General features: G+C 38.5%; 1 protein-coding gene and 1 long non-coding RNA gene across 2 annotated transcripts; both read left to right on the forward strand.

Annotated features, from left to right (window-relative positions):
* Positions 1-2,124: 2,124 nt before the first annotated feature.
* On the forward strand, positions 2,125-3,817 carry LOC104505536. The gene is made up of 3 exons (XR_727908.1): positions 2,125-2,150; positions 3,011-3,167; positions 3,747-3,817. It is a non-coding gene; the product is annotated as an uncharacterized LOC104505536 (long non-coding RNA).
* A 3-nt stretch (positions 3,818-3,820) lies between these two features.
* On the forward strand, positions 3,821-17,029 carry LOC104505699 (lysosomal-trafficking regulator-like). The gene is made up of 11 exons (XM_010153334.1): positions 3,821-3,887; positions 4,282-4,499; positions 5,884-6,114; positions 6,817-7,006; positions 7,853-7,989; positions 8,748-8,846; positions 12,215-12,354; positions 12,973-13,070; positions 14,755-14,911; positions 15,119-15,190; positions 16,558-17,029. Exons 1-11 carry the CDS (start codon positions 3,821-3,823, stop codon positions 16,694-16,696), a joined length of 1,548 nt encoding a protein of 515 aa, XP_010151636.1. The 3' UTR covers positions 16,697-17,029.
* Positions 17,030-17,322: the final 293 nt, after the last annotated feature.

Consider the following 17,322-nt stretch of genomic DNA (forward strand, 5'->3'; position numbering starts at 1 on the left):
CCTGACTGAACCCAGCACACTGCTGCTTGCATTTTCAAATATATATAGGATGCTCTAGCTATCCCCTTATTCTGTGTGAGAGGGGACTGTTTCATGGAGGAAACTGGAACTGGCCTAATCCTCCTGATATACAAGGCTCTGATGTATTGTTTAAGTTGATACATCCAGCAGACATTTAAAAAAAGATAATCAAGATACAGGTTATAATAATGAAAGTTTTAAACTATTTTTGAGGAGCTCTTCCTTGCATTGACTAAGCACACAACTCCTGTGGCTTAAGATGTTACCAGCCGTTTTGCTGCTTTGTCCTTCATAAAACCCTCAGCATTGGGATTCATAGCAAAGCTTTGCTTGCTCTGGTTGGCTGGCTGATATTTTAGCTTAAAGAGCCAGTGAAAGCATGGCATTCTGTGCTAGTGTCGGATAGGGAACTGGAGCAGCTGAGGAACATGCATTGGTGTTCTGCCACTGCCTTGAAGAGATGGGAAACGTGTATGAAAAAAATCACAACTGTGTCTTAAAGCATCACTGCAAAATTGAAGTTTGCCTTACGATATGCTGTATGGTTATAAACTGGCTGCACTGAGGGGTTTCTTATCTGGAAAATCTGCTATTTAAAGTAACTTTTTCAATTGAAAATTCTGCAGAGTTTTCATGGAGAAACTGAACCAGCATCATTTTCTTGGACCTATGAGGAAATTAAGGAAGTTCATAAGCGCTGGTGGCAGTTAAGAGACAATGCTGTGGAAATATTTCTAACAAATGGCAGAACTTTACTCTTGGCTTTTGATAATACAAAGGTAATGTGGCACTGATGTGTAAGAATATGTGGTGTCTTCATAACATGTATGTTCATGCGTTAGTTTTTAAGGACACCTGTTGCATGGACTAATTAAATTCTATCTAATACCTTTGAAAAAAACCTTTGCTCAGGTAGACTTTCAAACAAACACAAACATATGTTGTAAAACACATCACTGATGTATTAAGACATTCAAGGATCTTAGTAAAACTAAGTGTGACTTCATTGCAGCAGACATCTGAAAATTTGAAAATAAGAAACTTACTACATCTTGGCAGTTTGAAGCTTTTTTAAATTATATGATTAAATCTATGGTATTTTCTTCTAGGTCCGTGATGATGTGTACCACAACATCTTAACTAACAATTTGCCTAACCTTTTGGAGTATGGAAACATTACAGCTTTGACCCACCTGTGGTACACAGGACAGATTACTAACTTTGAGTATCTGACTCATTTAAACAAACATGCGGGCCGTTCCTTCAACGATCTCATGCAGTATCCCGTATTTCCTTTTATACTCTCTGACTACACCAATGAAACACTGGACCTAAATGATCCATCAGTATATAGGTAATACAAAGTGCTTGGAACTGGTTATTTCCAAATACTTGAACTGATCATCCAGTATAGCTTTTTAATTTTATTGTACTAAACTGCACACAGACCTGAATGGAACTATTCAGGGAGAAGCCTCATCCGTAATAACTTGGGCTTTTTACAACAAGTGGCTCTTTCACCTTGGATATTTAAATAAAATGCCCAGTGTTAGGAGTGTGTGTATTTAAGGGATTTTATGAATTGGAATGATATACTGTTTTAATATTATATGAGTAGTCCACAGATTCAAATGCAAGCTGTATGTTTAAATTCATGTGATTTAAGTCTTCCAGGCTAATTAACAAAAATTAAATAGAATATGAAATAATATTGTAAATTATTTGGCCAGTTACAAAGTTGTATTTTCCTCATTGTGAATAGATCCAAGTGAATTGTCCCACCCTAATAAATGCCTGTTAGAGACGATGTCTCTGATCTGACAGAGGCACTTTGTGTTTGCCTGCCTGTTACTGTGCTATGGGGTAGCCTGTGAATCTGAGTTTGCCTTTAGCACTAACTTAAAGTGGCCTTTTGATTTTTCTGAACTCTTGTGAAGTGCTATTAAGTTCTGTTTGTCCTCGTCATGATATTAAAGGCATTATTCTTAATAATGCATTATTAAATGGTGTGAATCAACATCTTTATAAAAATGACAAGATATCAGTACTACTTCTGTTACAGAAATCTGGTCAAACCAATAGCTGTGCAGTCCAAAGAAAAAGAGGATCGTTATGTGGATACTTACAAGGTAATTTGGATAACTTTTTTGCTTCTTGCATTTTTCCTGTGTATAAATGATAGAGAGGCTTTAATTTTAACATATTGATGGGGGAAGAGAAATTACAAATCCAGTATTTTATGTCTATGGAATTCTCATTTCCAGTATGCTGCGTTTCCTGGGAGGAGTTTTATGACATGCTTGCAACCTGTTCTGTACCTGACATGATAAATCAATTTAGTCTTTTTGTATGGTACTCCTGAGGGGGTTAAATTGGTATTCTCTTGCCTATGAATATATATATTTAAAGGTCTTTAAAGATCAAGAAGATAGCTTATTGCTGTTTGTTTGAAGTTACTGTAGTGGATCTTGTGGCTCTTCTTTCTGTTTGACAACAGAAAAACTGCCTTCCCTCAAGTACTCTGTTATTTTAACATGTCCTACCGTGATTACAATGCTCTTTGGGTTTTGTTCTTTAGAATGTCTTAAAGGCTGTAGGAAATAACAACATGCTGGGGAATGAAAGCACCTGCAGCTGGACCTTGAAACTTGCATCTCTATCATCATAGTCTATTTGCAAATACTGGGGTTTTTTTTGCTTAGTATTGAAAAGCCAGTACAATGACTCTGCTGTCTTAGAAAACGAGAGGGGAGGGGGAGAAACCACAAGTAATAAGTAGTGGAAAACAGGCCATTTAAATTGGATTCAGACTTGGATATATAACTGGATTGGAAAGTGTCCTTAGACACTCTAGTGTATTTGATTCCAAATAATTTTTAAATGTCCTCTAAAAAGTTTGTTCCTAAGCAACTTAGGCAGGCCCCTATTGGAATACAGTGTAAGTAGGTTTGTGACGGGTTTTTTTTTCTTTCCCCTACAACTTTTCTAGTATTTGGAAGAAGAGTACCGTAAAGGAGCACGAGAGGATGATCCAATGCCCCCTGTACAACCGTATCACTACGGATCTCATTATTCCAACAGTGGAACTGTGCTTCATTTCCTAGTTAGGCTGCCACCTTTTACTAAAATGTTTTTAGCCTATCAAGGTAAGATTACTTTTGCTTGCACTTGTCTTTCATATCTGGGCCTTGTCCCAGTTACTCAGGAGGGCTGTATGTTACTCTGTTTAGCATAGTTTATCAATTCCAAATAGCTTAGTTCAGTAAAACTTCATCTGGTAGACCCGTTCTGAAATCACCATACTAGACCATTATGCTGTACATCCTCTATTTATACCTTAGGTCCGCTTTTTCTATATAAACTACATTTGACTTGCAGCCCATGTGTAACACACAGAAATTGAGATAAAAGAATTCTAAATGCTCTCAGCTGACTGGAGAGCAGTTGACTGCTTGAAGTTGCAGATGTGTAACTGTTACTGTGTCCGTCATCGATGTAACAAAATCAGTTTGGGTTTCTTTACAGATCAAAGTTTTGACATCCCAGACAGTTCTATATAAACTACGTTTGACTTGCAGCCCATGTGTAACACACAGAAATTGAGATAAAAGAATTCTAAATGCTCTCAGCTGACTGGAGAGCAGTTGACTGCTTGAAGTTGCAGATGTGTAACTGTTACTGTGTCCGTCATCGATGTAACAAAATCAGTTTGGGTTTCTTTACAGATCAAAGTTTTGACATCCCAGACAGAACTTTTCACTCTACCAATACAACCTGGCGACTCTCCTCGTATGAATCAATGACTGATGTGAAGGAACTTATCCCAGAATTTTTCTACCTTCCCGACTTTCTAGTTAACAGAGAAGGTATACTCAGAGGATACCAAAACTATACCCAAAACAGCTGTATGGTTGGAGCCTGTGGGTTGGAACTGACATTTATAACCTTTGGCTGGATATGCTAAGGGTAGATGTATGGGTGAAACGTGGCACAAATGCGTGGGATGTGCTCAAAAGAGCTGTTATGTAGGACTTCAAGGAAGTTTTCATAATCATGCCAGAGGTGCAAAGGAGTTCCCTGTTTGACTTTATTTTTCCATTTGAATGAGTATGTACAGCTTGAATGTTTTTTGGGGAGACTTGTTAATGGCATTAATGATCAGTCACTGTGCTTAATGATTAGCTTTCATAGAAGCCTAGGAAGACCTTTCTGAAGTTCCAACATTTTAGTTGACAGCAACACTTACTCCCTTGTTTCTAGGTTTTGATTTTGGAGTACGTCAAAATGGTGACAGAGTTAACCATGTCAATCTTCCACCCTGGGCTCGTAACGATCCTCGTCTATTTATCTTGATTCATCGTCAGGCTTTGGAGTCCGATCATGTTTCCCAGACAATCTGTCACTGGATTGACTTGGTGTTTGGTTATAAGCAAAAAGGCAAGGCCTCTGTTCAGGCTATTAATGTCTTTCATCCTGCAGTAAGTATTTGTCAAGCAGTGTGTGTGTTCATTGTACTTAGTAACTAAACGGGAGAAAGTTCGGTCTGTCTTGCTTGGCAAACATCCTGTGTGAAGCAAGATCCCATGCTCGTCAAATGTTGAAGAATAAGAAACATCAACCATTTTGATGCAGAACTGATAAGATCCCAGGGATGGCAGTGAGAATTAGTGAATTTGTCTTTCTTGCTCTGAGATGGGCATGAGGTTTAGACTTTCTGGATAGTTGTTTACAGTGATACACAGGTATTGTGTTTCCCTGCTTCCATCTCATTCAAAAGAAGCCTTTCATTTAGGCAGATTGTGCTGCAGCTTTGGATACAATTAAAATAGTTTGTCCTGAGCTCATCAATTGTGTTCGTCCCTTAAGACACCTCTTGTGTTTTGTCCCTCTATTGAGTACTTCCCCTCCAGTAAATTTAACTTCAAATAAGTTTTCATTTAATGTAAAGAATTCCAGAGTTTCACTACTTAATTGTAACATGCATAGCTCGTGTTGTGTTCTTCAGCTTCAATCCTTACTGTCACAAGGTGTGTTCAGACAGGCAGTCCTGGCTTCAAATGCATTCAGATGTGTTCGGTGTTTAGTGTTCATTTTATAGCTGGAAAAGCTAATAGAACAGTAGTTTTTGGCAGTGGTGGCTTTCTCTTTTCATGTGGCCACACAAATCACAGAATCATAGAATCGTTTGGGTTGGAAGGGACCTTAAAAGATCATCTAGTGCCACCCCCCCTGCCATGGGCAGGGACACCTTGCACTAGACCAGGTTGTTTTTGTGCTTAAGTATTGATTTAATTATTGCCTTACACTTTAAATATTAAGTTTGTGTGAGTGTTCGTTGGCTTTTTTTAATTGGAAAGTCAAGACTTGTCTGACCAGGGAAAAGTCTGTGGCACGCAATTAGAGACATGAAAAAGACAAGTGGAGGAAAGAAAAAAAAGAAAATTTCCACTCTCCTGAAATATGAAGGTTCTTTCTCCCTCCCCACCCCAAAGCAGAGCTTTAATAGGTTAATTAAAAAGAGGTGCAGAAAACAAACTTCCTCAATTTTTTGTTTCTCATCAGCAACCCTTTTGGCTTTGCACAGATTTGTCAAGTGCAACTAAGAAAATGTTTTTGACAGAAGCTAGTCATGGAATATGTGTAGGAGCAGCTCACAGGATAAATCTTAAAGCGGTAAAGAAAAACGTGGTGCCAAGGTTACTGTTCTTAGTGTCTCTTTAGCAGACACAGCCACTGTGGGATGCTTTTGGCTCAAGCCTTAAACTGAAAAGTCTGCCTCAATTTGTGTGCATGTTTTGAGAAATCTTTCCCAAAGACAAACTGGATAAGTTTATTCTCCCCTTCCCCCCCTTTTTTTCCTAGACCTATTTTGGGATGGATGTTTCTGCTGTTGAGGATCCTGTTCAGAGAAGAGCCCTTGAAACGATGATAAAGACATACGGGCAGACACCTCGCCAGCTCTTCCATGCAGCGCATGTTAGCAGGCCAGGATCCAGGCTTATCATGGAAGGAGAACTTCCTGCTGCCATGGGATTACTAGTGCAGTTTGCTTTCAGAGAAACCAGAGAACACACTAAAGAAATTGTATATCCAGTATGTCATTGTGGTTTGCAAGATGGTTTAATTAACAAGGGTACAATAGCTATGGCATATGAATATGTTTACAGTTTCCTTCCTAAAACTGCAACTTGTACTGCAGTTGTAGTATTGTACTGTAAAGAAAATGCATAAAGTTACTGAAGTGACAGTGAAAACTATTTTCATGTATTTGTAATATATATTTTAAGATAGATCCAAATTTATCTTGGTTATAGCAAATATGTCTTGGAAAAATTTCACTTAACCAGTTTTATCACTTCACTGAGTTCTGGAATCTGTGTGCAAACCTATAGTAGGTAAACACATACTGTGTTTTCTTCCACCCTCAACATTTTCACTGTCTGTAGGACAGTTCAACTGTCTTCACTTCAAACACTTGTTTTCCCTAAAATCTGGTGAGAAACTGAATCCTTGCACTTACAGAAACTGGTAGTTTTGGCCACACTACCTGAACTGCCAGCTTGCTATCTCGGCCTTGAAAGGAGCGGGAGAACTCCCTTAAAGCTAATAGTTTAGCTGATGATACCACCACTGCTTTATGCTTGTCTTTCTGGTCATTTTCAAATAATTCCGCAGTCCTTAATGTGATTGCTTGCAGGGATGTGGTACAAATGATTCTTCATTACTAATGAAATAACCTTTTTCTGAAAACTTTTTACCACCCTTTCATTTGAACCATACTTGTGCTTGTTTTAGAGTCCATTGCCGTGGATAAAAGGCCTGAAGTGGGGAGAATATGTGGGTTCCCCAAGTGCTCCAGATCCCGTGGTCTGCTTCAGCCAACCACATGGAGAAAGGTTTGGCACGCTCCAGGCTTTGCCAACTAAAGCCATCTGTGGCTTGTCCCGCAAGTTTTGCCTTTTGATGATATATAGCAAGGAGCAAGGTATGAACTTGTGCTTATTCTCTGTGCGAAAATGGGACATAAGTTTAGATCTAGTGCAAACCTCCCAAATTTAGTCACTTTTGCCAAAGATTGATTTATAAATTCAGTAACAGCTTCCACACGTGTGCTGTCTTTTCTGAAGGGTAGACTTTACTAGTAATTTTTGAAACTACCTGGAGGGATCCTGTAATCAAGTAGATACTTTCATTGAAGTGACTGAAGCATGAGGATTTAACTTTAGAACTTGCAAGCAGATTCAGTCCAGGAGGAACTGAAGAACAGATGAAAAAAACATGCAGCAACAAAAAGGAAGATTAAAGGCATAGTTTTTAGAGGCAGAGAATGAGGAAGGCTGTCAGTAAAAAGCAGAGGTGAAGGACCATCTGCTTTCAGATAAACTCCTCGGAGGGACTCTTATTGATAATGTGCAAACAGGTTCTCATGCACTTACTATGGTGTTCTTTGTAACACATACTAGTGAAGGTTTTCTAAATATACTAGACTTCACATTTAGTCAAAAAAATAAGTAACATTCTCCAAGTTATGAAAAATCATTTCTCTAGCTGGGAAGTCCTGTCAGCCTCCTCCCTTTTTATCCACTCCCAACGTGTTCAAAAAAATCTTGTCCAGGTTTTAGATTGTCTGTGGAGAACATCGAATGCTTACATAGTCTCTGAAAACTGTTTATAGTACATTACATATTAAGCTACAGCCTGACAAAAAAATCTTCTTTGGAGACTTTGGAGTTTTTTATATTATAGCTTGTGGTAAAACATGGACCTGAGATTTTTATTGTTGATTATCAGTGTGCTCAACTGTGTAACACAACATCATGCCTTCCCTCAGGTGTGAGAAGCATGCACAGCACCGATATTCAGTGGTCAGCTATCCTGAGCTGGGGATATGCCGATAACATTTTGCGACTGAAAAGCAAGCAAAGTGAACCTCCAGTAAATTTTATACAGAGTTCACAGTTCCATCAGGTAAAACAACAATCACTCTCTCGGTCTTCAATTTAATATTGCTAGTTTCAGCAGTGCCCTGGCTTGGCAGTAGGTACTCTTGCTTTCATTGTTGCAAAGCCTGTAGTGAATGACAAATCTTCTTGAAGATGAGCATCCAAACAGATACTTAATCTGTTTGATTCTCCTTTGGAATGTGTCCCTCACTGCTCCACTGTATCTTGCTCCTGGATGCATTCTTGTACAAGGTGAAGATCCCTTCTGAATACATTTGATGTTTTTATTTTTTCTGTCCTATGGAACACTGTTTTGGGTTTATAAAAGCTTAAGTTCTGAGACAAGAAAAATGAATACAGGGAAAAAGTATAGATTCCTCACATTAGAAGCAGAACTCCACTACAGTTTAGGATTCCTCTGAAAAAGGTTACCTAAAAGATTGTTAGGGAGCACTTCATAATTTCTGTTACACTGCAATGGTTGGTGAGAGTCTACTGTAAAGACTTTGGCTGGTGGATGTGGCTGTATACTTAAAAGTCTGCAGTAGTCCACTTCTCTTCAGCTGTAAATTCTGGGCTACACAGAATTTCCCTCTTTACTGTACCTTCTGAATAATAGCAAATATGACTTAGAGCAGGTATATTTTAACACCTGCATTTCTTTAGCTTAGGTATTTTACATGACTTTTTCTTAAGATAACCCATAATCAGTTTGATCAAATGTTATGGCATAATGAAAATAGCAATTAGAGTTCTGATCTTTTCTGCCTCTGTCTTTCCAAGGTAACAAGTTGTGCTTGGGTGCCAGACAGTTGTCAGCTGTTCACAGGTAGCAAATCTGGTGTCATCACAGCATATATGAACAGATTCACTAGCAATACGGTAAGTTCTGTTGGCCGGGATTTATATTTAAGGATTTGGATGTATTCACTATTACAGTCTTGTTAACAGGAAAAGTGAGAAAAAGGGAATATGTTATACTCAGGACAATTGCTAAAAAGTTCAAGTGCTTGTTTAGCACTTTTTTTAAGGATCTTCTTTGACACTGTTAAATAGATTTATCTCTGCATATTTATTTGTGGGTTTTTCTTAAGTTGTTCACATACTGCTAGCCTTTAGTCAGCCCTCATCATCTGCGAGCACAACTGATTACGCTTACAGCTCTGACTATATTCAGGCTAGGGCTTGGCATTGAAGCGCTCTGGCACAGTGGAGCTCCCTACATTAAGGAGTAACTGCGAAGGAGATAGCCTTTCGAAGCCTTAAGTGAAACTGTGGAACACATTTCCCTAAAGTAAACTACATTTCAAGTGCAGAAGGCACTTAGACTACTGAAAGCCGGGATGAAATCTCTGACAGTGTATATATTAACCACTAATCCTCTTCACTTTGTCATATTCCTCAAGGGGAGAAACTATGAGGAGAGAAGGGAGAAAAGTAACTTGCATTACTTAATGCATTAGTGGAAGATGTTGAGATACTAGTAGAAATTGCCCTGATACTATGTGGTAATAAGCATGGTATGAAAACACAAATACCATTTGAAATTCATCATCTAGTTCAGACCAAGTTTCTGAGTTTCTCTAGCAGTAACGTCTACCCTTCATGGTTTTATCGAAGAGTTTGTAACTTTCTTGATGGGTCATGTTAGGTGTATCTACAGGATTTCCCATAGCAAGAATTAAACTGATTTCTCAAATTTAGCTTGATACAGATACAGGTATTGGCAAACACATTTGTGGTGTTGTACTCCTGATGCTCTTGAATCGCTACATTAGCATGGGCTAGAGGGAACCTTGGTATGACCTGCTATGCCTACCCAGTATCCTGTTTTCAACAGTGGCAAACAGCAGATGGGAAAAGCACAAACATACAGTGATTTCTTCCTTGGCTTTCTTCCAGTTTTTGTTGACCTGCCACTCAGACTTCCTGAGCTCAGCAGCAATTTGAGTTGAAAAAAATGAAGTAGAACTTGAAGCCTGCAAGCTTCAATCAGTTAGATCTTAAGTCAGGCACCGTAACTTGGATTCCCGTTAAAATTTTTTGAGGTAGTAAAATAGAAATTCAATTGCCTTCTGTAGTGCTAAGAAGAAACTCTAGTAGTGGGGTATTGATTCTTAAGTTCCCTGCATTGCCTGGAAACAAGCGATTTTTGTTCAGCTGCACTGATGTTGTCTTTGAGACCATCTTTGCTGAATTGCTCAGCACTGACAGTTTTACATGCCCCAGGCAGGCTGACCTTGTGCCAATTTAGTAGCTCCTGTTGTTGAGTCAGTTACCCGAGTCAGGGCTGTAGGGAATGCAAATGTGCTTCCTGGCATCTGTTCTGTATGCATCTTGTCAGCTGTTCAGTGATAAAGTCAACAGTCTGTTACAACGTGGTACTTGAAACATGAGGTTTTTGCCCTGTTTCTCACATTTATATAAATTCAGTGCATAGGCACAAAACAGATATGTTGTTAATTTGATATGGAAAATCAAAGGCATGTTGTCAGAATTCAAAAATACCTCAGTGTGGTACTTCAGATGGCTAGGAAAAACAGGGCTTTAAGATGGTCAAAATGTCATGAAGCACTGCTTTGAAACTGTGATCTATCTTGACAGTAAGTCATACCTTTCATGAAAACCTCAGCCAAGGTTTTCTGGTTGTATAAATTACCCCAGCCTTCGCTTGCGGACTATTAGAGTTCTCTTGCAGACAGAAGGAGAACACTTTTAATGTGCAGTGATCATACAAATTCTCTGTTGAAGTGCCTTAGGTGATTGTTTTGGGTAACCAGCAGAAAACTGCTATTTAAAGGAAGATCTAGATACTATTAGAGGCTGTCATCTAAAAGCAATTGGGAATTAAAAAGGGGATGGCATTTTAGGCATGAGGTAATTATTTTGTAACTTATTAGAACTTAATACAGTTGGTGCTAAAACTCCAGCTTGTCTCATTACCATATTATTACAATAACCCAGTGAAGAATCAATAAATCATTGCCATTAGTGCTGTAGAGAGAAGCTGCTGAAGGCAAGTCCTGCTTTCAGTTCAGGTGTTGAAATGCTGATCAATAGCAAAGACTTAATCAGGTGAGTGTAGCACAGTAAAAGGGTTACCAAAATAATTTGTTCTTCAGAAAATCAGAAGTCTTCATTGCTTTTGTGGGGGAATTTGGTATAATTTTTTCTCTAAACTGAACAAGGATTAAAGAAGGATCTGGAGATATGGGACACCACACTGTTCTGAGAATGACTACGGGTTACTTTAAGTGTCCCACTTAGATGAGATACTCAGTAGCAAGAGCAAAATAGCAGTCTTCCTGTTGCCAGTGGATTGACTTTTGCAATATTACACAGATCATATTGTTCCTTTTATGCAGAAAGAAAAACAGACAAACACTTAATTCTGTCTGTAGAAAATGTACATTTATCTTTTCTGTTTCTGCTTTCAAGCTTTTTGTAGACCTGCTGTATGCATCCTGTACCCTCATACAAAAGGGCAGACAATGTGCTCTGACACATGTGAGGAAACGAGCAGAAAAATGTTCCTTTCTTTTACAAGGATTATTCTAATCCCTGTACAGCAAGTTGTCTTAATTAAAGCATTAGCATTCTGATTAAGCAGCTCCTTCAACTTAGCCAGTTTTCAGGAAGTCTGAATCATTTCAAATTATGTTACTTGAACAAGAAGTGTCATTTAGTGTTAAATTTGCTGCATTAATTTTTATCTAGCAGTTTCTATATTTAAACTTGACTTCCTGCATATTTTTCCCACTTGGTATCACTGAAGGACTTGGCACCAACTTGAGGAATTCCCAGTAATTTACTGTCCTCGGAGTGGTAACTGCTGAGCTGGGCTTTCCTTTTGTTTCCAAGGGCTTCCTCTAGATGCTAAAATATTGAGGACTGTCATTTTGTTGTCATGTGGAAATAGTCTTGCAGAAAACAAATCAGCTGATTTCAAGGTGTGTAATCGAGACAGAAGGAGTACAGTAGTTCCTTTCCACCCATTGGGCTATATCAAAATGTTTGCTTAGACTAAAGCACTGGGAGCAAAAAGTTGGACATTAATGATACGTATGGCTGATCACATTGAAAAGCATTAAACATAAAGCATTAACGATGTTGCTAAACAGATGACGTAAAAAGCAATGGGAACTGTTTTTTGAAATCTAGGAATTAAACTTTTCCCCAGACTTATCCTTTTCTAAGAAAAAGCTGGAGTTTTTCCATGGGAGTTCATGCTTTATTTTGTGTTTTTTCAGCCTTCAGAGATAGAAATGGAGTCTCAAGTCCACCTGTATGGTCACACAGCAGAAATAACAAGCCTGTTTGTGTGCAAACCATACAGTATAATTATAAGTGTCAGCAAAGATGGAACCTGCATCATATGGGATTTGAACAGGTACGAGTATATATGTAACTTTTTCCAATGGCTTTGTTTTAAATACCTGTTTGCCAATTTTGGGGTATTTTTACCCTTTTAAAGTTAACTGAATTTGTTCTATCTATATCTTAATGTGAAGTCAAACCCTTACTATTTTCCATGAGGGGTTCTGGATTTCTAGAATGAATACAAAAAAACACCATCATGCAAAATATTGATTGAAATTAATATAGCTCTTAACTGTTTGGAGACCTTATTGCAGCCTTCCAGTACCTGAAGGGGCTACAAGGAAGCTGGGGGGGGCTTTTTACAAGGGCCTGTAGTGACAGGACAAGGGGTAACGGATTTAAATGGAAAGTGGGGAGGTTTAGATTGGATATCAGGAAGAAGTTCTTCGCAGAGGGTGGTGAGGCACTGGAACAGGTTGCCCAGAGAAGCTGTGGATGCCCCCTCCCTGGAAGTGTTCAAGGCCAGGCTGGATGAGGCTTTGAGCAACCTGGTCTAGTGGAAGGTGTCCCTGCCCATGGCAGGGGGGTTGGAACTAGATGGTCTTTAAGGTCCCTTCCACCCCAAACCATTCTGTGATTCTATGATTTTGAGTCTGAACTTGAGGCTTGTTCTCTTTATTTTCTTCAGGCTGTGCTATGTCCAGAGTCTGGCTGGACACAAGAGTCCTGTGACTGCAGTTTCAGCTAGTGAAACAACTGGTGATATTGCAACAGTTTGTGACTCAGGTATATCTGGCAGTCAAAAAAGCTGTTTTGACTTGCAGGCCAAATGAATAATGAGACTTGCTATTGTATTAGTTACTGTGGTATATGTTAATCCTCTGAGGAGGTATGTGGTCAATTAGGAGTGCTCTTATTTTTTTTAACATAATAACATAAAAATTTCTCCAGGAATGATTAGACAGGTGCTTGAGTAAAATAGAGATATAAGCTAACAGCTTCATCTTGTCATAAAAAGACTTGAAATTTCAACACATTCCTGGGAGACCTAAATTCTGTGAAGTTGGCTGCTTTCATTTTAACAGGGATCTGTTGTCAAAGGTACAGTACTTCAGAGGAGTACAGTGTCTTAGAGCAACGGAATTTGTTACTCACTCTGTCACTTTAAATGCTTCCATATCCCCAGAAGCAAACATAGATTTGCTTAGCTATTCACTAGTTTAAAGCAAAGAGGAATAACAGCTATACTGCAGCAGAAAGAGCAGGTATTTGTATTAGGGATTCTGTGGAGGGAAGTAGTTCTCTCCCATCTTATTTTAAAGAAATTTTTATACTGTTTGTTTTCACGTGGTACTGTTTCTGGGTGAGAGCATTAAGACTTATTTGAGCAGTGGATTTTTCAGTGTCTCGTAAATCAGGATGCTCATCGGCTTCAAGGTTGCCTGTGTGCTACACGACTGTATCGATACAGCAGGGCCAAATCAGAGTCCTCACACCATTTTGCTGTCTCTAAGATTACCCATGTGTATTGTGTTAACTTGAGACTGGGAGGGGAATATGTTCCATCTAGATGACAGAATATTGTTTCATTGATCGAAGGAGGCAGAAAATAAGAAGGAAGAGTGCTTAACTTTGTTTATCCATGTTGTTGGAAGACAGTTACTGACCCAATTCTTGCTTTGTTTGGGCCAATTTTCTTTCTCTTTTGCCGTAAGAAAGATAGGTCTTGCATACTTCAGTATTTTTTAGCCAACTTTTCTTACTGTAGTCCTCCATAGACTGAGCTAAAACTAATACTGTTCCAAATCAGGGCTGGGGGGGAAGCAAAATAGCACTGTCTGTAGTATTAAAGGACTGGGGAAATTTTGCTGGCAGTTTCAGAAACCTGATATTTAGGTTTTAAAATGACATGGAGAATTTCATCTCCCTTTTTGTAGCTCACAAACCAATCTTTTTTTCTGGAAAAGATTGTGTTCTTTAATTGCTAAGGGACATGGGTTTCAATCCCTTTTAAGACAAAGCAGTAGCTGTATTATTAGTTCTTTGGTAGAATCAAAGAACCTCAGGTAAAAGTAGCAAGAACAATTATCTTGGTTAAGTATTTTACTTAAAATGCAAGCCAGGGTACAAGAACTAACTGCTTAAAGTAGATAGTATGAATTCAATCATAGTGCTTCTCTTTTAGTACATGAAAATTGGTCATTAAAAGTAAATTCATACAGCATTTTCTAAGTACAGTGTTCTATAAATATGAAGTGATGTGTTCTAAATCACTGCAGTGTCTTGGTGGTTTGCATGTTGCCTGTCACAAAAGGAGGGAAGAGTTAATTGTTTACTGCAGCACACATCAATTGGAGTCTTCGTATCTTTCAAGAAGTTGAATTCTTTAACACTGAAGGATTCTGTTGCATAGACCTAGCTGTAGTCTAGACTTATGTTTTTAATACTACCATGCTGTGTTCTGTTGCAGTTGGAGGGGGTAGTGATTTGAGACTTTGGACAGTTAATGGTGATCTCGTGGGACATGTACACTGCAGGGAAAGTATTTGCTCTGTTGCTTTCTCTAACCAGCCTGAAGGAGTGTCTGTCAACGTGATTGCTGGGGGGCTTGAAAATGGAGTTGTAAGGTAAGCATTTGAAACTTTCTTATTAAAAGACGTTATAACTTTAGGCTCCCACTTTGAGAGCATGTAGCCAAACATGATGCTGATATTTAGCTTTATAGAAGGTGGACAAGCTGTTGTTCGGTTTCCAATCTTAGTAGTTGCTAAACAGGTTATGTTTATCACTGAAATATTTGTAAAATCAAATGTGAAGATAACTTACTCTTTCAGACTATGGAGTACGTGGGACTTGAAGCCAGTACGAGAAATAACATTTTCGAAGTCAGCCAAACCTATTGTAAGGTAAAAAGATTTTAAGTATACAATAAATGGATTTTCCTCTTGAGGGGTGGGGAAGGGGGGGAATGACAACAACAAAACCTTCAAAAACCTCACAACAAAACAGCCTTGAGTATTAGGTGGGGATTTGACATGAGAACAGGAGGTAAACACCCATGTCTAAAAAGAGCAATGCAATCCTACTAATTATTCATGAAAGCAAAATGAGCACAAGTGTACTGTATTTGTAATGACAGTAATAACTGGGTTCTGCTGCTGGCAGATAGAAATTAGCAGGATTCCCTTGAGAACTGAACAATAGCTGCTACTCTTATTCTTACTTAATATTTTTCCCCAGAATCTGTGTAAAAATCATGAGATAATATTAACTTTGCCAGACTCAAATAGACACTTTTTTCTCCCTCACATAAATGAAAACACTGCATTTTTCCTGATCCTTTTTTCTTTTTCTGATGCTGGAATGAAGTGGTGGAGAACGGAGTAAAAGAAACTCAGAGGAGCCTAGAAACTGCTGTTTTGCTGTGCTTATGTAATTTTCTGAGTCCCCTTGATGATTTATATAAGCAGAATTATTCTCGCGCCAAAATGTTTTCAGAACATAGTGAAAGGATTGAGTCTTTGATATCCCCAGTGGTACAGTACCCTGCACAGAGGTCTTAAAGCTATGCCAAAATTTTATCATCTCAGTGTTAGCATAGTAACAAATTACTCTGAAAAATTTTGGTTTGACCATTGCCGAAATACCATTTTTTAAAACACTAATCATTTTTTTTAGAAACAGAAAACATTGTCTGATAGCAGTTACTGTCTTTCTCTTACATCCTTTAAGAGGCATATTTCACAAAGCTTGTTGATAATGGTTTAGAAACTGTTGAATAATTTAAAGTTTCCTGCTTAAATGAGACAGAAAATGGACGCTGACCTTCACACTCTCTAACGTTACCTGTGGTGTGACTGAAGGGCTTTACTACTGTTATAGCTTAAGAAATGCCTGGCTGAACACAAGTCCTATGCCTTGCCGTGAAATCAGATGGATTTAGTTTCTGCCTTTGCCAGCAAGCAAGTTCAGAGGCCATGGAGTTCAGTTGCTAAAATGCCTTCCTTTCAAAAGCAGAAGGGGCAGCCCATAGAAAGAGTAGGATACTGGTACTGATCCTACCCTTTTCTTTGAGGCTGCAAAGAAAGGAATACTAAACTGCATGGCATGTTGAAGTGCTGGACAAAGCTGCAGTTCAGCCTGTGCGGTTACAGAAATGAATAATCAGGGATCTGCAAGCATAGTGCTGTGTTAATGCACTCGCTGGGTCTGGTCTGAGAGCTAATCTTTAGCTATACTCTGTTACTAAAAATGCTGTTGTCTTGTTTTTCAGCCTTACTTTTTCCTGTGATGGGCATCACTTGTTCACAGCTAATAGTGATGGAAATGTTATAGCTTGGTGTCGCAAGGACCAGCAGCGCTTGAAGTTACCCATGTTCTACTCATTCCTTAGCAGCTATGCGGCTGGGTGATGACTCTCTTTGCTGCTAACTCGTGTCTCTGATGCACTTTAAGTCCAAAATAGATCACAGAATCTCTTATTTAACTGGATTTGAAGAACTTTGAATGTTTCCAGAATGACTGAATAGAGGAATTTTTTTTTAAAAGAGCAGTCTAAGGTGGTTGTAAAATTGCATATGTGCATGCACAAACCTGAAGCATATCTGCGTCACCAGGAAGCTCCGGTCATATACTCCAATACCAGCAAAATGACTCATAAATGCTCTAACATACAAGTTAAAATGCTGCAATATGAACATAATAGTATTTTTTTAATCACTTCTTAGACAGAAGTATTTAAAAAAATCAATTGATAATGCTTATTCCCCCTCTTCTGTTGTAAAATGTTGGCAGAGTAGAGTTCTGTAAATACATGATAAAATGTCAGCATATGTATATCTGATTAGTCGAGCTCTGGGATAAGCAACCCAAAACTTCAAAATCCAAGACCACTTAAAATTGCTTTTTTTGAGAAGCAAAGAAGTTCGTAGGTGCTTTTTGCACCACTTTATGGTATTGTAATGCTAAAAATTGAATTTCTGTTACCTTTATATTTGTCATTTTTGCCATTTTCTCTGTTAGTATAATAGTCTTTACA

This window comes from Eurypyga helias, unplaced genomic scaffold (genome assembly GCF_000690775.1).
Source record: "Eurypyga helias isolate BGI_N326 unplaced genomic scaffold, ASM69077v1 scaffold42296, whole genome shotgun sequence".
NCBI lineage: Eukaryota > Metazoa > Chordata > Aves > Eurypygiformes > Eurypygidae > Eurypyga > Eurypyga helias.

Coding starts and splice junctions, on each gene's coding strand:
- LOC104505699 (XM_010153334.1), top strand. CDS start 3,821: ATGACTGATGTGAAGGAACTTATCCCAGAATTTTTCTACCTTCCCGAC. Junction 7,007..7,852: donor GATATATAGCAAGGAGCAAG/GTATGAACTTGT, acceptor GCCTTCCCTCAG/GTGTGAGAAGCATGCACAGC. Junction 12,355..12,972: donor ATCATATGGGATTTGAACAG/GTACGAGTATAT, acceptor TATTTTCTTCAG/GCTGTGCTATGTCCAGAGTC.